The sequence below is a fragment of the Cervus elaphus genome, chromosome 27 (genome assembly GCF_910594005.1).
Source record: "Cervus elaphus chromosome 27, mCerEla1.1, whole genome shotgun sequence".
Lineage (NCBI taxonomy): Eukaryota > Metazoa > Chordata > Mammalia > Artiodactyla > Cervidae > Cervus > Cervus elaphus.
In genome coordinates, this window is record NC_057841.1 from 40,306,593 (window position 1) to 40,334,169 (window position 27,577).

Consider the following 27,577-nt stretch of genomic DNA (forward strand, 5'->3'; position numbering starts at 1 on the left):
GTGGACTTCCCACACTGCTGTCTTCAGCTGCAGACAGGTTCTCAAAACAGAAGCACGCAGAGGTCCCGGGAGCTCACGGGAAGGGCTGACCCTGCTGCAGCCCACCTCCCAGGGGACAGACCACACGCGACCCGCACTCACCACCTTCTCCTTGGACCTCAGGACCCCCAGCTTCCCGAAGCGCACGTGGAAGGGTGAGCACTGGTAGGAGCCATCCTGCTGTCGCACAACCACCACGTCGATGCAGCCGGACAGCGTGGCCTGGTTGATGCCCTTGTAGAGCTCCTTCACTGTGACGATCACCTGTCCCGCCAGCTGCCCCACATAATTCATGGTTTGAGACTAAAAGAGACAGAACAAATTGGATGAGATGTTAACACTGAGTTTGTGGATCTAATGACAACGGCAGAGAAAAAACTGCAGTGACTGCACGGCCCACGTGTCCCCCAGACTATTATCCCCCTGTGATGCTCGCCCCTCTGCGTCATGCTGAAGTGGTGGCTACACACGTCCACGCATGGGCAGCCCCAGACCGTCCACTGTGGAACTGAGAGGCGGCCCAGCTGGGCATGCAGAAGTCCCCTTTCCTCTTTCAGCATCTCGGATCAAGCCTGCTACCACGAGGTGCTTCCCCCCAAAGTACAGAACCTGCAGGAACCACCAAAGAACCCCAACACCACTCAGCCCTCCTGCCCGAGACGGCTGGGTCCTGCGTGAAATGCATCCATTGAGGAAGAAGCCATGCAGAACAGTGAGTGAAGATCACCCTCAAGAGGAAGCTCCTGTCGAGAACTGTGTGAGTGAGAGATTGGTTTTCTATAGAGTTAAGACTAAGGTTCAGAGACATGTTAGCTTAAACAACTGGTGAGCAAGGCCGGGCTGAACGGATTTATAATAAACCCTTCAGAGCTTCCGCACAGCTCCAAAGAACACACTTTCACGTTCCACAAAGTTCAAAGCACAGAAAAGGGGTTTAATCCTGTTCCTTAACGACAATTCACTATTTAAATCAGGACCAGCAGACTGCAGAGTGTCCTCCAGGAAGGGTCAAAAAGGCGAGGGTGCCTGGCTGGGGCGCAGGGCAGCCGCTTCACCTGACCACAGGATGGGGGCTCATGTCCCCAGCTCTGCCGTTAGCCCCTCTTTAGTGCTAAGGTCGTCAAATTTCATTTCCGGTGACCCACACAACCACAGTTCATCCATTAGACACTGGCTCTCCTAGCGGAGTGTCGAAGCACAACCGAGGAAAAGACCTTCCTGAGGAGGGGAACACAACCCTGACAAGAGACCCTCCCCGCCTCAACTTTCACCAAAGCAGAGACCCGACGGGCTCTTCTGCAGGGGGTTCACCATCAGCACGGCTGCCTAAACCTGGATCAAACGCTTTGATCTTGAGATCAAAGTTACAGGCTCAGAGAAGTCCCAGAGAGCACATTCTAGCTCGTAGGAAAGTCCAAAGCTGAACTGGAAGAACACACGCCCCGCCTGCACAAGCCCAGGGCCCCCAGCGCCCTTGCCGCAGAGATGCCCACGCGCTTCACAGGAGAGCCGGCGACTGGACCCCACTCACACACTCCTTCCTGCTCTCGTGCACAGCTATCAAGGCCGAGCTCCACATCATGGAGCCGAGCCACAACAGCGTCACCTGGAAAATGCCCTGAGTATTTTGAAGCCAGTGCCAGCAAGGCCCCAAAATACACCTGGCTTTTGCAGCTGGCTGTGGGGATGTAAACCAGCCGGGGAACTTACTACTGAGAACAGAATGCAGTGGCGGGCGTCCTTTACGAGGTGAACGCTAATAAAACAGTGACAAGTTAGTATGATTTCAGTTCTAGGATAACTGACTTGAGCTCAATAGTGAGGCCAAATGAAGCATGTATCAAATGCTGGATAATGATTTCTTGAATGAATAAGGGAATGGACAAACAAATCATCACTAAAAGGGAATAAGAAAGCAAGAAACAGATGTGGAGCAGAAATAGTGTTTTATCAGAATATATCAACATCACATATTAAATTTTTAAACACTGATCTTTTTATGTTGTGGTAATTGAGGATTCACACACATGCAGTTCTAAGAAATAATATGAAGAGATCCCATGTATTCTTTGCCAGCCTCCCCCAGTGGTAACATATGGCAAAGTTCCAGTGCAGTTATCGTAATCGGGCGTTGACACCGACTCAGTTCAGACTGAGAACATCCCGTTATCACAAAGTCTGTCTTGTGGGCCTTTTATGGTCACACACACCTGCTTTCCCTCTATCTGCTCTCCCTCCTTAACCCCTGACAACCACCGATCCGCTCTTCACTGCTGAGATTTTTGCCATTTTTAAGGAGGGTACAGAAACAGAATCACACAGTACCTAACATTTTGGGACTGCCTTTTCCCACTCACATCTCTATGGAGTCTCATCCAGGTTGGTGCACGCACCAACAGCTTGTTCCTCTCTACTAATGCTGAGTATTTCATGGGAGTGGATACACCTCCTTCACTGGTTGAGGAACAGCTGAGCTATTTCAGATTTTTGGTTATCACAAAGAAAACTGCTTAAACATTCCTCTATGGGTTTCTGTGTGAAAACCAGTTCTCAGCTGACTGAGGAAAATGCCCAGGTTTGAGCTCTGGTTTCAAAGGGATTCGTCTGCTTAGTTTTTACAAATGCAGCCACCAGAGCTGCTGGCCCGTTATCCACTCCCTCCAGCCGTGTCTGAGAGACGCAGTGTCTCTGAGTCCCTGCCGGCACTTGGCATTGTCACTACTTTTTATTTTTTTAAATGATCACATTTATTTTTGCACTTTCACATTCTAGTTTTTAATATAATCATAATAATAGCAGACATGTAACTACTTGTATGTGTGTTTATACCAGGATCCTCAGTCCATGGGACTTTTCAGGCAAGAATACTGGAGTGGGTTGCCATTTCCTGAGAAATGTCACTACTTTTTATGACAGCCCTGATGACAGGTGTGTAGTGATACTGGTTTCAATTTGCATTTCCCTAATGGCTAATGATGCGGAAAATTAAATTTTTTGATATAAAAGAGCACTACAACTGATTTAGAGGAAAAGGGAATAAATATATTTTTGTTCCTTGTTTTTGGGGTCATGGTGCAAAATCTTTATATGTTAAGAATGTCTCCAAAAACAGAAGTGAAATAAAGTTTAGTCTGAAGCAGTTCATCTTTTCACTCTTTTAGTATTTTTCAGCAACCTAGAGCAGTTCATCAGAATTTTCATATTCTGTAGGTGATACATGTTCACAACACCCTCTTGGCCTGTCATGGCACATATGTTAAACCAACAGCACCCACATTATCAATCTTTGTATTATGCCTGAAAGTAGCAATTTTAAAATGAGTTGTGTTACAAATCTAAAAAGAATTCATAACAAATCATACAGCCTTCTTAAAGAAACTGAAAAATAACTTGAGCATCTACATTCAGACGTAAACGACCGCATTATAAACTAAATGTTTAATAAGCTTACATCAACTAGAGGACAGAGCCCATAATTAAACGCAACTATGTCTATTCAGGATGGTTGTAATTACCATGGGTAAAGGACGGGCTGCCATACAAGAAAGTCTATTGTGTAAACGCCAGTCGCTAAATGCAGAAAAACGCAGGTTGTCAAATGGTTTCTTTCAGCAGATATAAAACAACCCCACCCATATCGTGAAGCTGGAGAACACAGTAAAGGGAGGCCTGGTCCCAGCACCTGGGGGATGAGGGGCCCCATCCACTCAGGCTTCAGAAAACGCTGGCAAGCCAGCAAGAAGCCCTCATTAGGAACAGAGTTGGCCAGCACCTTGATCTTGGACTTGCCAGCCTTCAAAACCAGGAGAAATAAATCCCTGTTGTTTAAACTACCCAGCTTGTGGTCTTTTGTTATAGCAGCCTTAGCTGCGAACGACTCAAGTATCTTCTGCAGCATCATACGCTACCGGCTTTCCAATCCTGGATGCTTCCAGTGGACAGAGACTCACACCCCTTTCCCCAGGAGACCCATCACAGACAGATGGCCCCGGCTGCTGTGTCCACAGAAGCCACACTGCACACGCCCCTCCCTCCTCTAACGGACCCCTCCACACACCAGGGAGTTCACTGCACAACCGCAATCAGGTCTCATCTCTTCTGAGCTAAGCATTCTTAGTCCTTAAAAGAAGCGAAATGACTGGGTTTACTTTCATTTTTGTAACAAACGGAAGTAAAATTTACTTTCTTTAAATGGAAGATCCAAAACTAGACACTAGGGCAGGCACGGACAGGCCTGACTGATGTCCCGTCCACGCAGTGTGCAGTGCATTTGGGGCCAGGCAGCAGCACACTGCCCGCGGCTGGCTTACATGTCGGTGGGCTCCCAAGACAGGGAAGGAGGCACTGACAGATCACTAACCAAAAATGGTTAGAAGTCAGCAGACAGTAACCAACTGAGACATTAACAGAGGCCAAATGGCCCTTCACACATAAAACTCAACAGACCAAATAGCATGATGTTTTATCTCACTATCAGACTCTGCTTATCAAACATTTTAAAGTAAACATACACTAGCATCTGGAATAATAGCTGGGAGGTTTCAAGATTCAATCATTTACCAAAAGTTTAAAGATTTGCTGAGCAGCTTTTCCTGAGAATCAGAGAAACTAAAGTCAACCACCATGATGTGCAGTAAAGACTTACAAACAGGAAGGCATCAGTAGGTGGTTCAAATACAAATTCCCTCTGATAAAAACTGACCCCAAACTATTTAGAAGTGACATGTTCAATCAAAAAATCACATTTATTAAGAAGAGTAACCTCAGAGATACAAGTAGCTGTTAAAATATTACGATTTCTAAATTGTTATCAATACAAAAATGGATACACTGTAAACCACTCATATATAATCAAAACCTGTATTTTAAGCTTTAAGTGAAATGAAGTGAAAGTCACTCAGTGATTTCCGACTCTTTGTGACCCCATGGACTATACAGTCCATAGAATTCTCCAGGCCAGAATGCTGGAGTGGGTAGCCGTTCCCTTCTCCAGGGGATCTTCCCCACCCAGGGATTGAACCTCGGTCTCTCGCATTGCCGGCAGATTCTTTGCCATCTGAGCCACCAGGGAAGCCCAATAATGCTTGCCTTCATAATGCTGGGTACGATATTAGTAAGCTGGTACTACTAGTTGAAGCTGAAGCTTCAAAGAGCCAACTCATTGGAAAACACCCTGATGCTGCAAAAGATCGAGGGTAGAAGAAGGGTGTGACAGAGGATGAGATCGTTGGATGGCATCACCGACTCGATCCACATGAATCTGAGCAAGCTCTGGGAGATAGTGAAGGACAAGGAAGCCTGGAGTGCTGCAGTCCATGGGGTCGCAAAGAGTTGGATACGACTTATCAACTGAACAACAACAACTAGTTACTACCACTAACAAACACAATTGCAGTTGTTACATGTCTGTCACATGTCAGGTACTGTGTTAACCTGGACGTTATCTCATATAATCTTCACAACCACCCAGGACTTCGGTATCATACGAGGCAAGGAGGCTCAGCAACATTCAAGGTTGCTGCACTTCGTCGTCAAGCCGATAACCAAACTCAAGTCTGATTCTGGGGCCTATGTCCTAAACAGCATCTCTAAGTGACAGAACCGTTGTCTGTCACTGATGATAAATGCCTTGACAAAACCCCCAGATTTTTTGCTTTCCACAACGGAGTATTATTTTCACATAATGCTACTCGACCCCACAAATAAGAGTGATCACAGAGTCCAGAGCCGCACTGGCTCTCCTGCCCACCTGCAGGGTTGACCACCTGCCGGCTGCTGGACGCCCCTCGGGTTAGGAAGTGTACATCCTGGGAGATCGCGAGGGACAGAGAAGAACAGCTTTTATCAGAGAACTTACCCTCAACATTGCAACCTCTGCTCACAGACATGAGGAATGTGCTAAGAGGGAACAGAACCTTCTAGAAACTTCAGGAAACAAACACCAACACACCATGACCTCGCCCAGTCCGGCGTCTAGCTATGCTCCAGGCAACCAAGCTTGCATTCTGCACTTGACATCTCTCAAGAACGTTCTCAAACACACATCTCCAAGGGGATCTGGGTCTCCCAGGGCAGACTCCTAAGTGAAGGCTGAGCCAGAGCATGCTGTGCTGTCTGCCTACCCCACCCTGAGGCTCTCCCGAGATCCGAGGGCTGCACTCCAGTCCCCACAGCCGTCCAAGGATTCCTGAGTCCTCCAAGGGGTCCATACGTGGACCTGGAGGGGACCCCAGCCGGTGGGAACATCACTGCTCCGAAGGTGGGAGACAACAGGTGTCCGCTGCAGCATCTTCTAGGCCTGGAAGGGCAGGGGCCCAAGCACCCAGGGGACGTGTTGTCCTCCAAAACTCAGTCAGGACACGACCCGGGGCCAGCAGATGCTTGGGACAGGGTCCCACTGAGACTCAAGGCAGCACCTCACTTGACACCTCTCTGTTTTGTCCCTTTCCCCATCAGAGCAGACTGCCAGTGGCTTCTTATTTTACAGTAGCTGCCTTTAATTCTCATTTTATGAACTCAGAGCAGGAAACAGCAGCACGAGGAAAGGCCTTGACCTCAATGAGGAGAGCCCCTCAGATCCAGGGCCCCACAGAGCAGACGATCTGTGAGCCCCTCTGGCCTCCTGAAACCCCAAATCCAACAAGACAGGACACCTAAGCATCCCCGCTACATGCACACCCCCAGTGTCCCGTCCAGAGCACGGGGCCAGGGCCCCAAAGGGCAGGGGGCTCCTCCACACTCCCACACCAGGACCACAAGGCCCCGTGTGCAAGTCCACAGACCAAAACCCCAGGGTCCCCGGCAGACTGCCTGCACGCTGAGTCGTCCAGACGACTCTCCGTTATGATGGAAAAGGAGGGCCGTGAGAGCCTCGTGCGGGGAGGTCCCTCACAGACCAAGAACCATCCTGCAGGGTGTGACTCCTTCAAGGGAAATGTGACAGAGGACGTAATTTGCCCAGCAAAGCAGCCACCATCCTGGGCTGTGTCTGGGAAGACCTTCATACCGTTGGACAAAACCAAGACCGGCTTCATGCCAGGCACCAGAGTGAGGCCTTGTGACGTAAGTCCTGCGCTATTTCCCCCAGAATCCTGGGTCCAGCAAGAGAAAGCAGCATAGACACTGTCTTCATTTACAGAAGACCTGGTGATCACGCGGTCTTGGTGACTGAGGAAGATTAGATAAGAAAGGAAAAAAACCTGCAGGGGAGAGTAAGGAAAGGCTACAGGAGGCAGAACGTATTTGTTTTTGGGGTGAAAATGTCATCGGGGTTTACCAGGTCAAGCAAAGGGGGTTCCCGGGGACAGTGACTGGGAGGGTGTGGGGAGCCTGAGGCAAAGGGGAGGTGATGCAAGGCCTCGGACCCGCCCTTGGGCATTGGGCCGGCCAGGATCGATGCATGGGTGGGGAAGCTCTCATGGCCCATTCGAGCAGAGGAGACACAGAGGGGACAGACAGGCAGCAGGACCAGCGGCAGACCCCAGGCAGGCATGAGGTGAGGAGCACGCCACAAATTCCAGGCAGGGCTAGAAACACATCTGGCACCTCGCTGGGATTCAGCCAATATTGTTTCAGTGAGTGAACAAATCAACTTAGAGAGGGAAGCAGAAAGGACAGACTTGGTGGGGAACTTTCTAGCACAGCTGAACTTCAAGAATTTTACTTATTACATTGGCTCAAAATTTTGCGTACTGAGCAGTTTCTGAAAACACAAAATTTCCCGAATTTTAAACAAAATTTCATAACTGATTATGAAGATGAGCCAGGTAAGGCAAGCAGAGCCGAGCCCCTCGGATGCTAGACAACAGGGTTCTGGACTCTTCCTGAGCCTGGTGTCTGGACGTGGAAGGGTCCTTCTGGAGGGACCCAGATTTAGGAAGAGTGCGGTATTCTTTGGGCCCCAGTATTCTTTGGGGGTTCTAGTCAGTTTCCTGTAGGTTACGAGCCTGTCAGCTGTTTTTCTAAAAAGGAGCAACTCCATCACTTTCACCATCTGAAGGCAGCCAGGTCCCAGCTTCGTGTGTCCAACGATCACACTGCAGCTCAGGGCTTCTCCAGGAGTGGTCCTTGGACTGTCTGCAACAGACTCAAGTTGAGGAGGACAGAATGCAGACTCCTAAGTCCCAGTGCAGACATAAAGCCAGACGTGGGCCCCTAAGGACCCGTGACTTCTACGGACTTCCAGTACTCACGGCAGGTGCTTTCTCCTCCCAACCCGATGAGGCGAGTTCAGGAAACCAGGCTGTCTGGGCTACAGTCTATACTGTCCTCCAGGCACACCTATCACCTCGAGGTTAGATCCAGACTCCACAAACTCTGAACTGCGTACATTTCAGTGAACAAACAGCTGACCTGATCAGCTTATAGGACTTGGCAGTCTAGGACGAACAGCTGTGGCTCTGTCAAAAATCATGTATAAAAAAACCAGGCCTGGGCAGATTGCTTTCCTAGGGGTTCATCCCCTAATCACAACCCAGCATACTACTCAAATCAGCCTTCAGGATATGTCAGAAGACAGAATTTTCCAAACAGTATTCTGTTTTGGAATTGAACAGATACACGATGCACTGGTGAGCTCAGAAGGTAATACAACAGGGTGCTGGGATCACAACGCTCTCATCTCTAATCCTGAAATGAGGGACCCAGGCCTTGGTTGGCATCAGCTGGCTGACGCGTTGGGGAGACACTTGACTCAAACTGGGCTTAACAGATATTCCTGAAGTGTGGTGGAGCCAAGCCACCAGAAATGGCAGAGTGAGCCCCCTGAGCACTCACCCGGGGGGCCACCAGGGTCCACAGCCCGAGGTCCTGCCCTTCCATCATCTCTCTGAATGACCAATGGTCACAGGGGTCCACAGCCCGAGGTCCTGCCCTTCCATCATCTCTCTGAATGACCAATGGTCACAGTTTTCTTTGTTTCCTTGACTTGTTCAGAGTCCATTTCTGATGTCCATCCACAAAAGATTTACACACGGATAGGCTGGTACCGACCCTGACTTGATAAAGCCACCCTGAGCCTTCTATCACCTCCCCCCACCCCCAGAAAACACCCTGGGAAGAAAATTAGCAAGAAAACATCCTCGGTGTAACCTAGAGAAAGTTTCTACTGAACAACTCAGACTTTTTTTTTTTTTTAATGAAAGGACAGGAAACTGCCTTAAGCTTAGCCACCAAGGCTGGTTAGTTGATAAATCGAGGTTTTGAGCCTGTCACAAAACACTTTCTTTAAGGAAGTTTGGAAGCACAGATTTCTGCTCACTGGGCTCACTTCTCTATGAACTCACCACACTCACTATCTACAAAGTAGATGAAGATTATCTTGGGCTGAGTGAGGTTGAAAAGGGGGAAGACACTTTGCCACCATCGCAATAACACTCTTTCCTGAGGGGAGGCCTAGGTTCTATCAACTGTGCGCCAGCCTTTCACAGGGACAACTGAAGGTGTCCTCTATTTCATCTTCAAAACCCATCACTTCCCCACCCTCGACCCTCAGCAGCAGCCCAGGAACTTTCAAGGCAACCTTTCAAAATCCAACACCAGTTTCCTTCTCAATCCATCAACTACTCCGGCTGTTGATCTAATATTTTATTTGAGGAGCAAGGGTGTTTTAGGCTTCTTGGATGAGAAGGAGATGGGGACAAATAAAGCCTGTCCACAACAGAATGTGAACCCCCAGAGCACAGTGGAAAAGAAGAAACAAACAGCTGGATGAGAATGGTCAGGCAGGAGGCGGCGTGAGGCCAGGTGGGCCCCGGACAGCTGCCCTTCCCCTCACAGCTGGCGAGCCCTGCCCACGAGCTCACTGTCCAGACCACCTTCAGACCCTCAGCTCCGACCAAGAGAAGTGTTACCACTTCACCACTGCCCCAGAGCGTGGCACGGTGGCTCAGGGCAGGAGGTCACTAAGAAGTGTTTCTGGGTCAAGGAATGGATGGAGCAACGGATGGACGATGGTGAGGCCTGGGGACCAGAACAACACGGGAAGGGAGGAGGAGCACACTCCACTGCAACTAACCAGAGAAACCAAGGAGGCAGGGAAGGCACTGTATGTGTAACTCTGTATGTATTTAACACATGCATGTGTTCTTCAAAAATGCCAACAGTGGAGGCCAATCATCCTTCCACAAGCCGTGCTCAGATATTTAGAAATCAACGTTTTTCTCTCGATGCTGCTGAAGATCTCAGAGAAAACGCCTGCATAGATCTCGTCTGTGTGGGTTACAGTTAATGACACCCGCCTCCGACGGGTGAACCTAAAAATACCCCCATGAGAACAAAGCGCATCCGTGCAGATCTGCAGGTCCCGGTGCAGAGCACCCAGCCCACAGCCTGGGGGGAGGTCAGGTACTGGGCAAGACGGTCACAGAGAGCAGGTGACAAAGGACACACTTAGCTCGTCGTTTTCTACCAGACAGACCGTTTCCGGGAAAGCGCCCAACACCACAAGGTGCAGCCGTCACGGTAAACGGCTGGTCACAGAAGTTTCATTTTCCTGAGGCTCGGCAACGTACCCGGGGCATTCATTTCCTTCAAGAGAACTGCCAACAGAGCAAGGGGAGCTAAGATCTGCTGCAGAAGGAAGTGGCAACCTACCCCGGCGTTCTTGCCTGGAGAACCCCATGGACAGAGAAGCCTGGCGGGCTACAGTCCCTGGGGTCACAGAGAGTCAAATACCATTGAGCGACTGCGCACACAAGGGGAACTACAAGCTCAACCTGACACCCATCCTTAGACTCCACGTAACAAAATCAGCGGCAAGCAGCTCATGAGGACAAGGAGGCCCCGAAGACTCTCCTCAACCTTCACACCTCCCCTGACCACATCTGCTTCAAACCAGCAGCTCTAGAAACTGACGGTTCTCATTCCTGCATCTCTCCTCACCACTTTTCCCTTTACTCCTCAAACCTCAAAGCAACCAAGCTTTCTGGCAACTAGTCCTCTCTTCCTGTCACGGGTAAAATATGGCCAGCTCTCATCTACCTGTACCTGAGGTGAGAGATCAGAATGTCACCAGAGTTGAGAGAGAAGTGTGGAAGTAAAATCATTAAGATATGTGCTGAGTTTAAGATTCTGTTTATAATTAATCATGAAAGGTATCAGTCAACCCTTGTATAATGGTTATACCTATCAATACATGAAAAATAGCTAAATGTTTATGCCAACTCTGCTATGAAATATAGCTGTACTTTGAACTATTCAAAATAGATTTAAAAAGGTGCACTTTGCAAGGAGTAAAATTAACCCTTTCAGAGTATACAATTTTAACCATGCAACCACGAAGAAGTCACTACAATCAAGAAAATCAAGACACAGAACTACACTGCTGCCTCAAATGCCCCCATGCTCTTTCGCATCCCATCCTTTTACCCCACCCCAAGCCAACCACTGACCTGTTCTCTGTCCCTATTATCTTGGCTTTTCCAGAATGTTTTATCGCTGGAGCCATTGAGTACATGCCCTTCGGACTACAGCTTCCTCCACTTAGCATCATGTATTGAGACTGACTAATATTCTTGCAGGGGTCAGCAGTTTATTCCTCGCTGTTGTTGAGTAGTATCCCGCTGTGTGGATGTCTTAAAGTTTGTTTATCCATCCAGCAGTTGAGAAACTCTGGGTTGTTTCCAGTTTGGGGAGACTACGAACAAATGAAGCTACTAGAACTGTGAACAGGTTTTGGTGTGAACATAATTTCGCTTCCCTTGGGTAAATACTTAGGAGTGGTATTGTTTCAAAGATACCTTTGGTGCACTGAGGGGAGTCTGCTAATAAAATAAATCCCTCCATAAATCATTTAACAAAGTGGTAATAATTTAACCGTTTAATCAATTAGGGTTTTCATCCATATGTATGAGTTACTTAGATTCACTTACACTGGTAAAAATTCAAATTCTTCATTTGTTCATGACCTAACGTTCTGAACTATGCACATCCTTAAGAAACCACACATAACATAAGCTACAATTCAGCGTTCCTCCTCATGCTGGCCGTGGGGAAGCGATCAGGTGAAGGGGAGGCGCACTGACATTTACCCTTCCAATCGCCACTTAACACACCTCCTCTCACTGAACTCTCACGGGGAGGTCAGGCAGTGTTACATGCGTTCTACTAGCAAGACATGGGGCTTAGAAAAAAATACGCAACGTACCTGAAGTCAAACCATGACACAGTGACAGCACAGACGACAGCTCAGGTTTGTCTGCCTCAGGCGCCCGGGCTCCTGTATCCTGGGCCACAAGCTCCCAAGCACAACAATGCCAAGTGCACGTAATGTTCAGGGCTATGCACAAGGAGGAACTTCACAAGTGCTTTGAGAAGTTCTGCCCATGCTATGTGAAAAATGCTAAAGCTTTTTATTAGAAGTGGCCTTAAAGATTTGATTACATTATGATCATAAATCTACATTTAAGGAACATGTACTCACCCTAAAATTTCCTAGCTAAGGAAAAAACTTTGTGGCTAACCTGTTTTGGTGGTCGTCACTGATAACTATAAGCAACTGAAAACGAAGCAGGAAAACTGTCTGGCTTGCTTTCACACAACCTTAGCAAGTTTCTTTATAAACCATATGCGGCAATCTCAGTGATGACCATCACTTTAGTCCAGATGTTGGCAGGACACAATTTCCTTTCAAACACCTGACTATCTGAAGTTCTTTACTCACGGACCTAGAAGTCAGAAAGTGACATCAGGAATCTTCTGCAGATGCAATTACAGCTGTGAGATGCGAACAAATGAACATATTATTGGAGTTTGGAGGTCTATCGAAAGACATGTTAAACTTAATTCGTCTTCCTTTCATGGCTTCACAGAACCTTAATATCGCAGATAAAGCAAGTTCAAATTTTCAACGTGTCCCAATGCATTAATATCCGAGTTGAAAGGCACTCCGCTTGCATCACATGGTACCTGGTTAAGTTCAGGGGGAAACAAGGCAGATGAACAACCCCAGCGAGATTTGAAGGTCACTCACTGCAACCACTTAACTGATTTCACAGCTACTAACCTGACAAGCACATGGAGGCCTGAAGTCCACAACCCAAATATCCTCAACCCAAACAACCCCTCCCTGAAGGGTTTATCTTCATGAAGTCTGACAGAGACAATACCTGCTTTAGAAAGCAAGCTGCACTTTAGAAAAAGAATGCAGAGTGCCTTACCAAAAAGAAAACCAAGGATTAGGACAAATCTGGCTTTAGTGAAATTTAGGGCAACTATCATTTGTTTGCGTGGTCTGTATGTTTATTAACATACACTCAGGCCACCAGACATTTCCCTCAGGTGTGCTCAGGTTCTCCGATAAAGTTCTGTTAAGAACACGAGCTGTGAAACCAGACCTATTTCTACTCCACTATAAGAACCTGGGATGTCCACTCCTAGGAGACTGAGATCCCTTAGTTACAAGGGCTAAGAGTGGCATAAAAACTCTTTTCATAGTAAGAAGAAGTGACGACTAAGCCAAGATGGGAAATGACGATTTATGCAACTGAAGACCGTCTATCAGCGGCAAGTACTCGAAGCCACAAGAGCCTTCGGGTCCATACGTGCCCACAGATTCGTATCCTGGAGTCTGAGTCATCATTACACCTGGGAGGCTTCTAAAATTACAGTTTACTAGAAAGAAGGCTAACACCAACCCTTGGACAGGCATCGGAAGTCTCCATGGACAGAGGCACAAATACAGACATGCTTATGCCTGGGCCAGAACACGTGTAACATTCTTGCTCTTTCTGCGATCCACAACCAAGGACATGGGAAGCAATAAGCAAACGAGAGCCCAGGTCCTGGTTGCTAAATACCGCCCTTCAGTACAAGGTCCAGGGTCAGGGCATCTCATGGTGCCAGAAAGTAGGAATCGTGGGCTCAAAATCACAGCCGTAGGGGTGTGTTAAGGGAACACAGGAGCCAAAGTGAAAAAGCACCCACAACAACAAAATCTGATGGGTTATAACCTGCAGAGTATTCTCGAGGCCACACTGATGTTAAGTCAAAAGTAGGAAGGAGGAACAGATTTCTCTTAAAGAGGAATTCCAACGAAGAAGTAGAGAATGAGGGGAATAAAAGACCATCACAAGCATATCACAGTTCCCGTGAAGACAATGGACATGAAACAAGGTGTCCACAGGCTCTCAAACTATCTTCCTCATGATTCATACTCATCACCAAAGGAAACAGTAACTTTACAGCAGAGAAGTCTGGCAGAGGCCACCTTCATGAAGTAGGGACCTCAATGAAGTGGGGAAACTCGACAGAACAAAACCACCAACACCAGGGACCTCGTATGACAGCTGTGCTCTTTTTGCCAAAACACAAGCGCTCCATCCAATGAGGAGACGCCATCAGACCACCCCGACTGAGGGGGGCTCCACAAAGTCCCTGATCAGTACTCCCCGCAGGAGCTAAGGTCAGGAAAGGGGAGACTAAGGGCGACAGTGACCGGAAAGACGACAGACGTGACAACTAAACCCAACTCTGCGCTGGATCCTCCAACAGAAAAGACCTTCAGCGGGAAAACTTGACTCAAGTCTGTAGTTTTGAACACAAAACAATTCCTGGGCTCCACTGCCCCCTCAATTCTGATTCTGTCTCTCTGGGAAATCTGTATTCCACACTTAGGGCTCCACAGGGGTTCTGATGGCCATCAGACTCGGAATCACCAAGGAGCCCTGAAGAATCCTGATGGCCAGACCGCCCTGGGTGACGGGGACAAGTGAGCTCAACGGCAGCTTGCCAAGCTGTGTCTGACGACCGCAAGCAGGGGAGTCAGAGCCCGGGGAGGGACACACCCAGGGGTGCATCAGTCCTGCCTCGTGTCCCTGAAGGAATGACTTTCCTAACATAATCTCAGTCTTCAGACTGTCTGTCTGTCGTGGTCATGCCTTCATTCTTTCTTGGAACATGAAAGAAAGATGACAAAGGGCTTTTTACAATCTCAGCCCCTGCCGCCTTGGCCCGCCTGAACTCAGTCTGGCTACTTGCAGATCACAGAGTTCAGATGAGTTCCAGAGAGTGAGCGACACCAGAGACAATACAGTCCCCCACTCCTACCCTCCAGCTCTCCCAGGGGCCGCTTCAGGCAAGTTTCTGATGAAGGGCTTTTCTACACAGATGGGGCTGCAGCCAAGACACTACACCGAGGGCACACTGAGTTCTAGGGTGATGTCATCACACACTTGAACTGACATCCAACAATATTTCCACTCAATTCCTAAGGGTATTGAAAAATACCTTCCCTAAGTGTCCTAAATTTGGGGCTTCCCAGATGGCGCACTGGTAAAGAATCCGCCTGTCAATGCAGGAGACACGGGAGATGCCAATTTAATCCTAGGGTCGGGAAGATCCCCTGGAGGAGGGCATGGTAACCCACTCTAGTATTCTTGCCTGGAAAATCCCATGGACAGAGGAGCCTTGCAGGCTACTGCCCATGGGGCCGCAGAGTCAGACACAAGAGAGCAACTGAGACAAATGTCCTAAGTTAAAGAAAGCGAGAGCCTCAGACAATGCTTCTAGGTTAGACAACAGGCTTCAAAGAAAAGAGAGGGGGAAAAAAAGGAAATATATATGTTTAGAACAAGCAGCAAAACAGCATCAACAACAAAAAATTTCCCTACTTTCAATGAGATAATGTATGCAAGAATGACTAGAATATGGGTCTAATATTTTCTTTGGTAGAACAGGCAGGGTTTTCAATGTGTACTACTTAAGATGTGAGTATAAAACACAAACTATAGACAAAGATAACCATTTTGCCAAGAAAGCTAAGGTTTTTATTTAGATCCCTTCAGGGAGCTGTGTCCCATCCCTCTAGACTGGCCCAACACCTGGCTGACACAGGTGATGGGATTCGGACCAGACCTGCAGTCCTGGGCTCACCCAGGCTGATGGGGAGAACAGACCGGCTCACAGGACCGAGCATCAGGCAAACCAAATGAGGTGACCATCTGGAGGAAATCTGTCTAGCTGTGTTACTTGCAAACTCAGAGCAGCAAACAATTCAGACACATTAGTAACGGCGAACAAACTTGTGAGCACCTAGAGGATTCAGTGTGGCACCGTAAATATTTGCTGAATGAAGAGGATTGTTGTTAAGTTAGGGGTTCAGTCATGCACTGGACAACAGTACCTGTGAGCCACCTCCAAGCCTCTCCTATTGAAAAACAGATGGGGGCATAAATACAAAAATGGATAATAAATAACCTTCAAACAGCCTACACATACTTCTGGCCACAGCCTCTAAGAGCTACCTCGCCCCTAAATTCCTGAGCTCATCTGTCTCAGGACTGAGGCAATCAAGTGAAAACAAAAATTCTTGGGGCGTGTGCTCCCCCAAACTCCGTAACTAGTAACATCACATTTCTGTGAGGGAAAGAAATTCTACTCAACTAATTATTTAATTAGTGTTGTGACCACGGTCCTCCCCCCTACCCCGAGGGCAGTGTTTGGTTTTGGCCCCATTCAGCAGGGTGGTTCCAGGATTCTGGGCAGCCAGGAGTGATGTCAGACATAAGGGGGGGGTGGTGCTGTCTCTTCTTCACCCAACTCATGCGAAGTACAAGCCCCACCTACAGGGTGACTTGCTGTCTCCCACCTCTCTTTAAGTTGCCACTTGTTTGTTACTGCACCTTACTGTAAATAATATAAACATACAAAATTCTATCTGAAAAGCTTTTTGGACTCAACCAGGCCCCTTTGATAAAGACCACAGAAGAGCCAGGAAAGGGCTGCACTGCCCGGAGGGGGACTTCCTTCTTCCCTGAGCAGGTCTCAGAACCTCTGTCGAGCTTTCATTTCTAGTAAGAATGGCCAAATGCCGCCCACAGCCCCTTCCAGCTCTAACCCACAGGACTCAGTTCTAGAAGCATTTCTTAGGATTACAAATTTGGCTAAGAACTCTTACAGTACATGCTTGTGTGGTAAGTCAGTTCAGTTGTGTCTGACTCTTTTAGACCCCACGGACTGTATCCTGCCAAGCTCTTCTGTCCGTGGGAGTCTCCAGGCAAGAATACTGGAGTGGGTTGCTGTGCCCTCCTCCAGGGGACCTTCCTGACCCAGACGTCTTTTATGGCTCCTCTTTACCACTAGCACCACTTGGGAGTACATTCTGCCCTAATTTAAAAGATGCAAATCAAAGTAATTTAAAATAAGTGGGGGAAAAAAAGGCTAGCATATAATTTTGGAACTTCAAGGTTATTTGAATATGAAACATCTTGGCCTTTTCCACACCAAATAAAGGAAAATAGCTTCATCTGTTAAAAAATTTAGAAATATGAGATTTTAAAAAAATTTCCCAATTTCTAACAAAGCACAGACGTTTCTTCATGGTTTTTTAAATTATGACATTTTTACATCCACATTCCAAACATGCAAAGTCATCTCCTTTATGATGGAGACTTTCACCCTCCAAGAGGAGGTGTGCCCGGAAGGCACCTGACAAGCGAGGACCGTCGGGGTCACTGAGGGCCTGGACCCTGACTGAGATTCTCCCTGGCCCTCGGCCCCCCACACCCAGGTTCCAAAGTCTCCTACACAATCCATGCAGCTCAACAAGCAGATAGCAATCCCGTGTCCCCAACACGAGCCACTCAGAAAACTCAGGTTTCTCTTGGGGCCGGGAGGTGACTCCCGGGACTTCAATGTTCCACCATTAACACGGAAAGAAACTTTGGTCAGGGCAGTCCCAACACCCACCTCCCGCGTTCTGGGAGACGCGGCAGCCGGAAACACCGGAACTACTTCCTGTGAGAAGAGGCGGGCGCGTGAGGCGCTACTTGTTGAAAGAACTCTTACTAAATTAAATCATCGTCAGCATGTTCACCGTTCTCCCTCCGACCTTAACAGCAGACGTGCAGGAATCCGTATACACTCATGTGTGTGTTAGTCGCTCAGTCGTGTCCGACTCTGCGATCCCGTGGACTGTAGGCCATCAAGCTCCTCTGTCCATGGAATTCATTAAATTGAAATTTCACAAGTAAATGACCTCTCCCCGAGGCTGGACTTCCATTCCCAGTCAGAACACGTCCCGCCCCATCAGTTGCGGAGACCCCACAGTGAGTACACATCGACCAACAGGTCCACAAGCAAAAAGCACACAAAAGCGCAACATTCTAAAGGTGACAAAAAGCTGTACAAATTTAAAATCAGTCTGATTACAAGCCATGGATTTTAGAAACTGTAATTTTTATTTTACATGTTTTCATAAAAATGTACACCCTCAAGTTTCTAAAAACCACCTTTACCTCATCTAATTTACTTCAGATTATTTTTACAGCAAGAGGTTCCATAGGTAAATTATGTTGTCCTTAATTCATCTGTTTCCTTAATGCAGACTTCTAAAACTTACACTTTATGTGACCTTATTTTACATATCATAAGAAGAGAGGAAATTTTAGATGATAAAACTCACACAATTTACATTTCCCCCACATATTTCAATATTAGGAACTTTTTGCTTGCAATCAAAGAAGAAAAAAAAAGACTCCTGTTGCTCCTCTCTGTCATAGATAAAATAAGATGCCAGTCTCAGAACATGTTTTCAAAACAAATTTGTCTAGGACCAAAAAAAACTACAAGACAAACAAATCCATAGAAAAAGATGACATTTATGGCTAAAGTCTGAAAGACAGAGTGGAAAAAAAAGCGTAAAACTCTTCAATGATTTTTATTCCTCAACTACTACATAGATGCAAAGAGAATGTGAAACCAGATACATTGCATGTGAAACCTAGTTTCAGAAAAATTCCCAGTTTACAGCAGCAGTTTCATTTTTTTCTAGGCATAAAGTTATTATTCGTTCAATAATAAATAGAGAGGGGTAGAAAGATGGTGTAGAGTGAGGGCTGGAGAGCAGGCAGGCAAAGATTTCTGTTGACTACAACTCAGTTCAAATTCTTAGTATGAAATTAATTCTGACGCTACATCCTCCAAAGAAAGGCATCACTGCTTTCCCTGGTGGGCGCCCTGTCCCGCCCCCTTCTTGCAGCAGGTTCCAGGTTGGGGTGGGGGTGGGGGCGCGGTGTGCTGGTGGATGTCACTCACCAGGATGCCAGCAGGGGCCTTTCCATGGTAAACACCTTCAGGAACCTTCTCCTCCTCATCTTCACTGTCTTCATCTAAGTAAAACATCTTAAAACTGAACTAGTTCAGCAGCAGCATGTCTTTTTTCAGAGATGAAGCCACGCTTATAAGTTATCAAAACAGAAAGCTGTTCTGCTGACAAACTGAGGGCAAACTGTTTGCCGACACAGTAATATGGTTAAAACTGAAAGGAAATGGTTCTTAAAAAAAAAAAAGGCAGGCAATACAGGCATGACTTTACCAGTGAGATTTGCTGAAAACGCCTCAACCCCATCCCTCTGGAGGAGATAAGCAGGGGCACGGGGCGGGCTGCGCCGGGTGTTTACACTGATAGGTACCAAGTCCTGCCCGGGCACAGGGGCCTCACTGCCCTTCCATCACACAGGACACGGATTGAGTTAATGATTCCCCAGATCAATCACATCCTCACTTTTAGAAATAAAAGTAACCACACATACAGAAAAGTCATCTTCAATAAATTAATCATGCAAGGGGAAACAGTTCACCTGTTTTCTAAGCAACAAAGATAGTCTTTAGAACTCAGTCACTGAAATGTTTTACTCTGTCATACTGGAATGACCCAGTATATTTTCACAGTTCTGAATGGGAGCTAGCCTACTCAGCACTGTAAATAATGAATAACAACATTACTGTATGCTAATGTAGCATTAGTTATATTAATGCAATAGCACACACACAATAATAATATAATAATAGTAACAATTTAACTTCAAGAGTAGGACAGTTCAAACATCATGGCATTTTCCTTTTGGCTCTTAATAAGTCAGCATATAGAAACTTCAAGTGAATTTTTCTAAAAACCTAAAACACACTTACACACAGACAAAACACATTAATTTTTAAATTGAAATATACCATATTTGGCAAGCCAGTGTACAGGACTGTGATGTCTGTTACAAACAGGCGTTATCCACATGGATATGTTTAAAAATGTGGCCAGTGCCAACTAAGATGTGCTGTGAGCATAAAACATACAGAAGAAAAGCAGAATGTGAAGTAAGGTTTATATCAGGTTACTTACTGATATGAAAATGCTCTGTATATACTGAGTTAAATAAGATATATTTTAAAATTAATTTTACCTATGTTTCTCTTTTTACCTTTTAATGTTACTAGAAATTATGAAATGCCACATGTGGTTCCCATTATATTAATATTTCTGCTGGAGCACAACTTTGGGATCCTGAGACAACCTTGAGAACAAGGGCGGAAAGGAATCCATAATGAAGAGCTGAAGGTGACAGGAGTTCTCATCACATGAACTGATCCTCAGGTAGGTAATAATGTTCATGTTATTCAACTTTTTCTCTATCTCTAAACATCAAACATGAAATTTCCAAATGTTTGACCAGGGGGGTGGTGTTGGTCATGTTTACTACAGCAACAGACCCGCCAAGATACACAAACAAAAATGTTAAATGGCAAAATTTTAAAATTTCACCAAAATTAGAAATAGGAAAATGTATCCTGTATTCAACATGTCACATTGCCTGCTGCCGAGCCCACCAGACATTCATGTGCAGGCCCAGGAGCTTGTGATCCAAGTCTGTACACTTCATGTACACAAAGCCCCCACCACTGGAAAAGAGAAGTGATTTTAGGAGTCTGTTACACAATGCATAAAAATGTAAGCCTCTTCCTTCCTCCACGTACTGCTGCTGGCAGGCCCGGATCCTCAACATCAGATGGTAAGAATGAACCCACCCTGGGATGCCGCCCTTGGGAAAAAAACAGGAGAAGTGGGAGGTCAGGAGCAGGGAAGTGAGGAGAGATGAGAAAGGAGGGTCCAGAGAAGTCACGAGGAAGATGAGGAGGGGAAGAGAGGAAAGCAGGGCAAACAAGCTGGAAAAGACAAGAAAACGCGCTGGTGGAAAAACCTGATCCATTTTACAGGTGAGGAAACTGAGGCCCAGAGAAGTTAGGCAATTTGCTCAAGGCCACCCGCTCGGTCGGCACTGACTTCTGGTCGGTGCTTTGGTTTGTGATGCCAGGTTGAGGCCCCGGGCAGAAGTGCCAGGGGAAGGGTCACAGAGAGACAGGGAAGGCGGCCTGAGACAGGTGGGCAGAGGCTGTCCACAGCCTTGACGTCACCGCCTCTTACACAACGAGCCAGCCCCAGGCCAGCCACCCGGGCTTCCAGGGAGCCTGGCTGCCGTCGTCACCGTGAGGTCTGGACCCATGACTCACAGAGGCTCTGACTCAAGGAGCGGAGACCACGGACCCAGACGGAAGGCGAGTTCAACCTCCCAACACCGACCCCCGACAGGGTGCGCACGTCTGCTGCCCCTGACCCCAGGCTGGGACCTGATACTTCCCTGACTCGGTGGTGGCGCTTTTCAGACTTGAGTCAATAAAAAGTTGGAAATCACAACCAATCATTCTTAATCACCTCTATGACTATTTTCAAAGAAAAATACTACTGACTTTTTTCTCTACAGGCTAAGATAAGAATAAATGGTTGAGCATCGAGAAAAACTACTTTTTATTATTACCTAGCATCTTCAATAAGCTTAAAAGGGGGGGGGAGGGGCAGTTGGAAGCCTTTTTTTTCTAAGACTTAAATCTTTCAAGAAAAAAAAAACTTCTTGAAATCTAGCATAGGGACATAAAACTAAAATGCTGGTCAGGAGAGTCAGAATCTTACTCAGATTCCATAGCTGATGACGCATGTAAAATATATACCTTCTTTATTTTTTTCCACTACTAATCCCATATAAGTATAGGAGCAGGTATAAAGTACTTAACAAAGTATAAGAATTTAAAATTTCCTAACATGAAATTTGCTAATTGGTTAAACAGAAATATCTTTATGCCACAAGTTATAGTCTGTTTTTAATGCAAAACATGAAAATATTGATATGCAAACCACTCCCCCAAGTGGCCATAATGTGGAATAGCAACATACTGAATTACCAATGAAGAGGGCTTCCCTGGTGGCTCAGTGGTAAACAATCTGTCTCCCAATGCAGGAGATGTGGGTTCGATCCCTGGGTGGGGAAGATCCCCTGGAGAAGGAAATGGCAACCCACTCCAGTATTCTTGCCTGGAAAGTCCCATGGACAGAGGGGCCTGGTGGGCTACAGTCCATGAGATCACAAAGAGTTGGACACCACTAAGCAATTAAACAACAAACCAATAAAGAGGTGAGAAAACTTTTTCAAAAGTTTTCATTAGTATAAATGTATGATGAAAATATTTTTTTAAGCCTCAGTTACAAAGAATTCATGATCTCCACCATAATTACCCTACACTGAAGGAATTAACTCAGGTGCACTGCTGCCTTTTCAAGGCCCCTCATGGGAGAGATTGAAACATGAAAGGATCACAGACTACACTAATGCATAAGACGTTTTTCTTTCCATATTTGGAATTACTTATAATTAACATTTGCCTACGAAAACAATCCAAAAGGGACTGATAACACTTTCTTCAAAGACAGGAGAAAATCTTGATACTACTCTGAGGTTTCCCAAACTTTCCTAGTTCAGCCATTTATTGGAGAATGGCCATCCAGTCTACTCAATTTCCAGTGTTTCATTGTGTCCTCACACACCCAACTGCCAAACTCTACACAGCATTAGCTAGTGGCAGTTTTCACCTGAGCTGTGAATGAATGAATAATCAAACATAAGCAGGTCTTTTCAGGAACAGAGGAGAAAAAACAGAAGGGTCTCCTGAGGGCAGAACACTCAGCTTAAATCGACTCTCCCAACAATAATCTTGTTAACATACATCTTACACTTAAAATTCAACATTTTTACAGTCTATTTTGAAATAGCCTTTAAAAAAAAAAATGGACAACTGGTCAAAGTTTTCTTCTACCAATTTCAGGGGTTAAGGTACCATAGTTACTGAACAAATGGTCTAGAATGTCCTAAGTGAACATCCCAGTTTAAGGAATTTGGGACTAAACCACCTCTGAGCTCTAATACTCTGACACTAATGTTTCTCAGTCAAACTCACCCAATACTTTGAGACCAGAATACTACTTGTCTGCAGGAGTCAAGTGTGTGACCGTTAAGAGTAAAGCTTCAACAGCCCAACGGAAGATCAGAAGAACCATGGCTTCACTTGTGTCCCACATCCTGACGACACTTTCACGAAAATATAGCCAAATGGGAAAGCCCAGGGCAGCTGCCTCACTTGCAGGTATGTGTCTGTCTCCTGCTACTCGCAACTGTTCCTGTTTAAATGTTTGTCTTTCTAGTCCCCCCTTTCACCCTATGGATAGTAGTTTGCAATGGTCCTGCCCCCATGGTGACATGCAGGAGCAAATCCCTAAGAATAATAAGCAAGCTTCTGTATAAGGACTATGCCTCCCCATTTCACTCACACTCTAGAAGCCCCCGTTGAAAGTCATATGATCAAATTCAAAAAATTGTACATAATTTAAAAAGTGTGGTTCTTTAACCTTTTAGTAACCAATTCTCTGCTATAGCCTCACAGCTGGCAGGAGCCCACAGCGAATCCCAGCAGGTGCCGCTGGGGGTGGGGAGCGGGGCGCAGGCTGGTCCACGTGGGATGGCTTAGAGCTCGCCAGGGGAACTAACGATGAGCAAGGCCCAATGGTATCGTTAACACAACCCGGAGAAGAACAGGAGAAAAGGTCACAAATTGTGATCAGTATCCTGTAGGGGCCCGTGTCAGTCAGGTTCACGTTCCTCTGGTTCTGTACAATGTTTCTCACTGAAGATCTTCTGGACCACTTGAGAAAAACTGGGGACAGTTGTTTTAATTATTTTCATTGCTGCGGTTTCACCTCCTTCAAAAAATTGCTTACAGTTTTCTTTGCTTTAAAAGTATTGGTGATTAGCTGGTACTCTCCTTCCTGCAGTCTCCCATCTAGAGAAATGAGCTGTGACCGTGGCGCTGAGTAAGTACTCAGAAGCCAGGAACTCAGCAATAATCACCTGGATATGCAGTTTCTTGGGGGGAAAGTAAAAATTCTATCACACGTAAAATTCATACAAATAATAAGTACACTAGGATTTCAACAGACAAGTGCACGGAGGACAAACTGTCACCAAGACCAAGAACCTGCTCACGTCTTACATGGAGAAGCCAGGATGTACATGAGGACCTGTCTGACTCCAGAGTCTCTGCTTTTAACTGTATTGCTGGTGTTTAATTCACAACTTGCTTACTATTATATTAGCAGGCTTAAAGAAAATACCACCCAAGCCGCTGGGATTATCATTTTAATAAAGAATCCTCACGAGTGCTGATCAGAGTCACCTCCCAGGACAGATGCTCTGCAGGATCAAATGGGCTTCCAATGGAGTCTGGAAAACCCGCCTGGTTTCTGTGGTCAGTCTGCTCTCCTATCTTCTGTTTCTTTTTCAAACTTCTATGTTTCTCAGCCTGACTGCATTCCCACCAGCCCTGCCTCCCCATGAGAACACACAGGATCTCTTCCCGTATGCAGGTTCATTTGTGTTCTTAGGGAAATGAACGGCAAACAAGGCTTAAAACACATTGCTATGTGAATAACTTGAGGAATTTACTTTCAGTTGGAACATTCTAATGCTATGTTTAAGTCTGTTATCAGATTTCATTTAGCCAGTGAAATTTAAAATAAAATTAAAAATCAGAATTCCGAGATTATTGTCTTTCAGAGGTTGGATCTGCCTCCTTCAATGTAAAGCTCACCTAAGACGAATTTAAAAAAAAAAGTTAAAAATTGCAGTACTGATACCCAGTTATATTACACACATACAGAATAACTCAATTCCAAGATGGCAGGAGTAGTTGCACCCTTCACTGAAGGTAAAGCCGTGTGTCAGCTTTGCTACTGAGAGGTTAAACGCTAACATGTCTAAAATTAAACCCTGCAATGTCTGGGCACAGGTAGGATCCAAGAAAGCACAGAGGCATCTGAAAGCAGCAACATCAGAAGAAAAATACCCCTCGTATAAGTATACAGCAACTACTGAAACAAAAAATGAGCGTGACGTTTTGCTACAATCTATTTCTCTTACAGACTCAACACACTTTATGAGACTCTCTAAGGAAGAGGATATTTGTGTAAAAATCACTAGCCTTTGCAACAAATTAATTTTACTAATGCTTTTAATGTATATTTTAATCACAAAAGTTCTGGATGTGAAAAGAAATCAGCAAATAAAGGTAATATAAGCTAAACATTCATGACAAACTATGTAATACACCAGTATTTACACTGAAACCATACAAGAAAACACAATACTGGCAACCTAGCATTCTTTAAGTATTTAACTCTGAGTTACACTCTGGAACTAGTCCTTTGCAAGCATTATCTCTGATCTATACAACTTCTGTGTAGATGATTTGCTTTATCCCTGTACTTTACAGATGAAGAAATAGAGGCTCAGAGGGAGCTAATTTTTTTAAGTGCCAAATCCAGGTTCAAACCCCAATCCATATATTGAAACTTCAAGATGTCTCCATCGTAACTTCTAGGACATAACACAATTTGGAATTCAAATTTGATGTGCTAGGTATTTTTAAAATCTCAAATACAATAAATCTAAAAGAATAAGATATTTAGTAATAAATTTAGCCAAGGAGGTACATATTTACATATTTAAAATCACAAAACATTGCTAAAAGAAATCTAAAGTGACTAAAGTAAATAGTATAAGTAAACAGAATTTAAAGTGACTAAAGTAAACAGCCTCGCGTTCATGGCTACAAAGATTTAATATTGCTGAGATGTCAATACTACCCAAAGCCATCTTTAGATTCAAATCAATCCTATCAAAATCCCAACAGACCTTTTTTTTTGGGGGGGAGGGCCGAAATAGAAAGTCTATCTTCAAATTGCCATAGAATTGCAAGGGGCCAAAACAACCTTGAAGAAGAAGAACAAAGTTCGTGATTCCAAATCTTGTTATAAAGCCACAATAATCAAAACAATGTGGTACTGGCATAAAGACAGACATACAGACCAACAGAACAGAAACCAGCATCCAGAAATACACCCAAACATCCAAGGTCAATTGTTTTTGACAAGGATGCCAATTCTACTCAATGGGGAAAGAACAGTCTCTCCAACACATGGTGTAGAGACAGCCCCAACTCCAGAGCCTGTCTGTCTAACCACACTGTAGGTGTCTAATTCACATATACAGAAGACCTATTGTCTAAGACACTTCTTACGGAATAACTAGCTCAAAACAGATCAAAGACCTAAATATAGGAGGTAAAACCATGAAACTCAATGATTCTTAGATAACATACCAAAAACATGAGTAAAGAAAGAAAAATTGCTTTCCATCAAAATTTAAAACATTTTTCCCCTGTATCAAAGGACCTTATCAAGAAAGTGAAATGACAGACTAGAGAATGGGAGAAAATACCTGCAAATCACGTATCTAATAACAGTTTCAGGTCCACAATATGTAAAGAACTTTTGTACAACTCACCAACATAAAGGCAACCCTATCAAAGTATCAGCAAAAGACCTGCACAAGTATTTCTCTGAAGACACACAAATGGCCAGTTAAGTACATGAAAGATGCTTAACATGGTTAATCACTAAAGAAATGCAAACAAAACCACAAAGAAATACCACTTCATACTTATTGATGGCCATTTTCAAAAAACCAAACAGAAAAGCGTTGAGGATACAGGAAAACCTTGCCAGTGTGTGGAGGGAGCAGCATCTCCTACCAGTCCCCACCACCCCCCCACCGACTCCAACTCACCACATGATGTCAGTGACCATCTCCCCAGCCAAGACAACCAAACATGTCTCCCTGGTTTCTGAGTGTCCCCTGGGAGCAAAATCCTTCCAGTTGAGAGCCACAGTTTATCTAGATGGCATGTGGCCCTGTATTTATGCACTGGTTCTGGTTAGGCACACAGCTTGGGCTCTGAATTTAGGCAGTCTTAAATGATGGCTCCACTGCTTCCCAGGTTCCCTGACACATAACGATCCTGAGCTTCGGTCTGACCAGAGCCCCACACAACCCCTGCCCTCCACAGAGCCGGGGATCACAGCAGTGTCCACCAGGGGGGACTGTTTCCAGAGGTCAAGGAGTTCAGAGTCCTATGTAACTGAGCAGGACCCTGTAGGGCCTTCCAGGGACAGACCCCCTCCCCATATGCAGCTCCTCTCTGAAGTGCCTAGACAACAGTATCTGATGTTTCAACACAACATTTCCTGACTTGTTTTACAGATGCTGAAACCTCCACCAAATGGAAGAAATTAACCACCTGAGGCCACGAGCAGACAGCCCCCAGACCTCCAGGAGCCGAAGGACTGACAATGTTACCCATGCTGTCACCACACCATCAGCCAGTCAGAGAAGCGTGCACCAGCGGGGACACCCTCCCTCTCCTTGCCTTTAAAGATGCTTTACCAAAAGCCACGGGGAGTTCAGCTGTTTTGAGCACGAGCTGCCCTGGACTCCCTGCTTGGCGCCCTGAATAAATACTGCTCTTTCCTTCACCACAACCTGGTGTC

At 45.7% G+C, this 27,577-nt stretch overlaps 1 protein-coding gene and 1 long non-coding RNA gene across 4 annotated transcripts in view; one reads left to right on the forward strand and one right to left on the reverse strand.

The window, feature by feature from the left end:
• LPIN2 (lipin 2) overlaps window positions 1-27,577 on the reverse strand; it is a 77,255-nt gene that overhangs the window by 33,967 nt on the left and 15,711 nt on the right. For 2 of the 3 annotated variants that reach the window (XM_043889722.1, XM_043889721.1), the window contains exon 2: window positions 142-342. In XM_043889722.1, coding sequence (XP_043745657.1) covers window positions 142-333 — 192 coding nt within the window. In that variant the 5' untranslated portion in view covers window positions 334-342. Of the gene's footprint in view, window positions 1-141; window positions 343-19,071; window positions 19,356-27,577 lie in introns of those variants that run through there. The other variant, XM_043889720.1, reaches the window with a different exon arrangement.
• LOC122685054 lies at window positions 17,960-27,426 on the forward strand. Its single transcript, XR_006338235.1, has 5 exons — window positions 17,960-18,083; window positions 20,248-20,404; window positions 23,131-23,280; window positions 24,287-24,438; window positions 27,291-27,426. It is a non-coding gene; the product is annotated as an uncharacterized LOC122685054 (long non-coding RNA).